The sequence below is a fragment of the Temnothorax curvispinosus genome, unplaced genomic scaffold (assembly GCF_003070985.1).
Source record: "Temnothorax curvispinosus isolate PA1 unplaced genomic scaffold, ASM307098v1 QBEX01012243.1, whole genome shotgun sequence".
NCBI lineage: Eukaryota > Metazoa > Arthropoda > Insecta > Hymenoptera > Formicidae > Temnothorax > Temnothorax curvispinosus.
In genome coordinates this window covers 16,024-19,562 of record NW_020222023.1, presented here as the reverse complement: position 1 = coordinate 19,562, position 3,539 = coordinate 16,024, and the positions used below count along the sequence as shown (strand labels likewise).

Genomic DNA, 3,539 nt, shown 5'->3' with positions numbered 1-3,539 from the left:
AAACAGCCTGGGTCAAGTGCCCGCTTGCTGCGGTCAGGGCAATCCTGCAAAATGGTAGCAAGCTTAGGCTGAGTTTCCACTGAGCGCGTCACGCGTCGCGTCATCCGTCACGACCAATCAAAACATCGTATTTTATTACATTATTTGTGACAGGATGTTTAGATTGGTTAACGACACATGACACATTAGGCTGAGCTGGTTTACGGTTAGGGTGCAGGTGCTCACGGAACGTCCCTTCCAATGTTTCAAATGCTTGGAGGGGGGGCACGTGAGGGCAACCTGCACCAATGAAGTGGATAGAAGCAATCGGTGCTATAGGTGCAGCGAGGAGGGGCACGTTGCTAAAAACTGCAGAGGGGGGGTGAAATGCCCGGTCTGTGCAGATCTGGGGAAGCCCTCCAATCACAGAACTGGGAGTAAAGCCTGCTCCTCGGCGAGGAAAAAACGCAAACCGGGATGGGGGGGTGCCAATTCGACACAGTCGATGCGGTCTACTCAGCCTGTTGAGAGTGGTTCGGTGGACGTGGAGATGAGGGAAACATCTGTTGGGGGAGGAGTCAGACAGGCAACCAAGCGTTCCTTGAAGGACATTGGTGAGTCTGCAACCGTTTCCTCAGAAGTGGGGAATAGGAAAAGGGTGAAAGGGAAACGAGCCGGTAGGAAGGCTGATGATCAACCAGAGAAGGATGCGGGGGTAGAACAAACCCCTGAACAAACCCCTGAACAAGGGGTAGAGGAGGAGATGGAGACGGAGGGCCTGAACGATGAACTGTAATGGCCCACACATCCATACCAAAGGTTCTTCAAGCTAACCTGAATCGCTGCCGCGCTGCCCAGGATCTCTTCCTACAGTCCATGGCAGAGCGCGGTAGTGGTTTGGGTATCGTGGCGGAACCGTACCGTGTGCCTAACAACCACCCGTGTTGGGCGTCAAGTCGGTGTGGCCTTGCTGCGGTAACGTGGAGGCAAACTGCTAGTCCCGAGCCCTGCACTAAACTAGTGGCGGGCGAGGGTTACGTTGCGGTCAAATGGGGACAGGTTGTGGTCGTCAGTGTCTACGTCTCCCCAAATAGGAGTGGGGCTGAGTTTCGGGACATCCTCAACCAAATGGAGATGTGTCTAACTAGGTTTGGTCCCGCCCCGATTGTCGTGGCTGGGGACCTCAATGCTAAATCGGCATTGTGGGGATCCCCGGTCACGAATGCTCGGGGGAGGGAAATGGAAGAATGGATGGCGGAGAGAAATCTGTTTTCTCTCAACCGAGGGAACAGATGGACGTGCGTAAGACCCAATGGGGGATCCATTGTGGATATCACGATGGTGAACCCGGAGGGATTACGCCGAGCCGAGGGATGGAGGGTGGTTGAGGATGTGGAGACAAGGTCGGACCACGAGTATGTGGAGTTTTCCCTCCTGGCTACCCATCGCGATATCGTGGGACGTCGACGAGCAGCGCGCGAGAAATTTCCGCGATGGCAGTGGCGTAAAGCGGATCGCGACCTGTTTCGTGCTGCGACGCTAACCGCTCTATGGGAAGAGGATGTCCTGCGGAACGCAGTGACCAGCGTGGAAGACCAGGCCGAAAGGATCGGAGATATCATGAAGCAAGCATGCGATGCGGCGATGCCCCGATCCAACCCGATCCTATGTAAGGGAATGTATTGGTGGACGGAGGAGATTGCCGAGCTACGGCGTTCCTCCGTCCATGCTAGAAGGGTCTATCTTAGGGCAAGGGCCCGACAAGACCCCCTGGCAAAGGAGGAAGCTGGCGAGGGCTACCGCTCCGCCAAGCGGGCCCTCTCTAAGGCGGTAAAAGTGGCCAAGGATCGCGCCTGGGAGGAGCTCCTCCAAACATTGGAGGAAGACCCGTGGAGACGCCCATACAGAATAGTTTTGAACAAACTAAAACCTTGGGCGCCCCCCACGACAGAGTCTTTGGACCCTGAGTTCCTCGAGGATGTTGTGGAGACTCTTTTCCCCGACGACGCAGAGGAGAGAGTCAATGGTGCACCCGCCCCGCCTCCCGCGGAGTGGGATGAGGAGGAATTCGGGGTCACGATGGAGGAGCTACAGGCTGCCGCCAGAAGGCTGAAGGCGGGTAAAGCGCCTGGGCCTGACGGCATTCCTGGAAAGGCGTGAACTTGGACCACAGGGGAGCTGGCCGAACACCTCAGGGCCCTTTTTACTAGGTGCATGAGGGAAGGCCGGTTCCCCAGCCAGTGGAAGAGGGCCAAGCTGGTCCTCCTCCCCAAGGAGGGGAAACCGGCTGACCAGCCGTCGAGTTATCGTCCGATATGTTTGCTGGATGAGACGGGGAAGCTGTTCGAGCGAATAATCGCTGCCCGTCTCGTCCGGCACTTGTCCCGGGAGGGTCCGGACCTCAGTGAGGACCAGTATGGTTTCCGGGAGGGCAGATCGACCATGGATGCGATCGCAAAGGTCCGAGCCCTCTTGGAGGCCGCGGCGGAAGAGGGCAGGGTAGTTCTGGGTGTCTCGTTCGACATCCAGAATGCGTTTAACTCCCTGCCCTGGCCGGTCATTAGGGAGGCGTTGTTACATCACGATGTGCCTCCCTACTTGATAGCGGTCTTTTATGACTACTTCCGGGATAGGAACCTGTTGTACGTGGACCGGGACGGTAGCCTGATGGTCAGGCTAGTTGTGCGGGGCGTGCCCCAGGGGTCGGTACTTGGCCCACCAATGTGGAATCTGGGGTACGACTCTGCACTTAGAACCCCTCTCCCCCCCGGGTGCTGGTTAAACGCCTTTGCGGACGACACCTTTCTGGGGGTGGAGGGGGAAACATGGGAGGAGGCCCGGCGAAAGGCTAACGTTGCAGTGGCGTGCGTGGTGTCTGCGATAAGGAGGTTAGGACTCCGGGTGGCTCCCCAAAAGACTCAGGCTGTCTTTTTTCATGACGGTTCTATGGGTAAGCCGCCCGGAGTCCACATTAAAGTGGAGAATGTCCGCGTTCCGGTAGGGGCCTGCATGAAGTTGCTGGGCCTCTGGCTCGACGGCACCTGGGGCTTTGGCGAGCACTTCGCTCGCATAGCCCCCAGAATGATGGCTACAGCCAATAGCCTGGCTCGGCTGATGCCGAACCTGGGGGGGGCGAGCGGGCATGCTCGCCGGCTGTACGTCGCGGTGGTGCAGTCCGTGGCGCTCTACGGCGCCCCAATTTGGGCGCCTAGGGCGGCTGGCTCTGCCCGCATCAAAGCCCAGTTGAACCGGGTCCAGCGGGTGGTTGCTATAAGAGCGTCGCGGGCGTATCGCACCGTGTCGCATGCCGCGGCGACGGTGCTGGCCGGACTCCCGCCCCTTGAGCTGGTGGCGGCTTGTCACGCCGAGGTGTATAGACGGACAAGACTGCTGCAGATACCGAGGGGCAAGCAGTGGGACAAGGCCAGCGGAGCCATCAAGCTCCAGGCTAAGGCGGTCCTGATAGAGAAATGGCGCCAACAACTGTCCAATCCTGCCGTAGTTAAATACGGCAGAAGGACCGTCGACGCCGTTTTGCCCCACCTAGACGAGTGGCTAGG

The 3,539-nt window shown here is 58.3% G+C and overlaps 1 protein-coding gene across 1 annotated transcript; it reads left to right on the top strand.

Moving 5' to 3' along the window:
* Positions 1 to 774: 774 nt before the first annotated feature.
* LOC112462332 lies at positions 775 to 2,139 on the top strand. Its single transcript, XM_025028055.1, has one exon. It carries the CDS (start codon positions 775 to 777, stop codon positions 2,137 to 2,139), a length of 1,365 nt encoding a protein of 454 aa, XP_024883823.1.
* Positions 2,140 to 3,539: the final 1,400 nt, after the last annotated feature.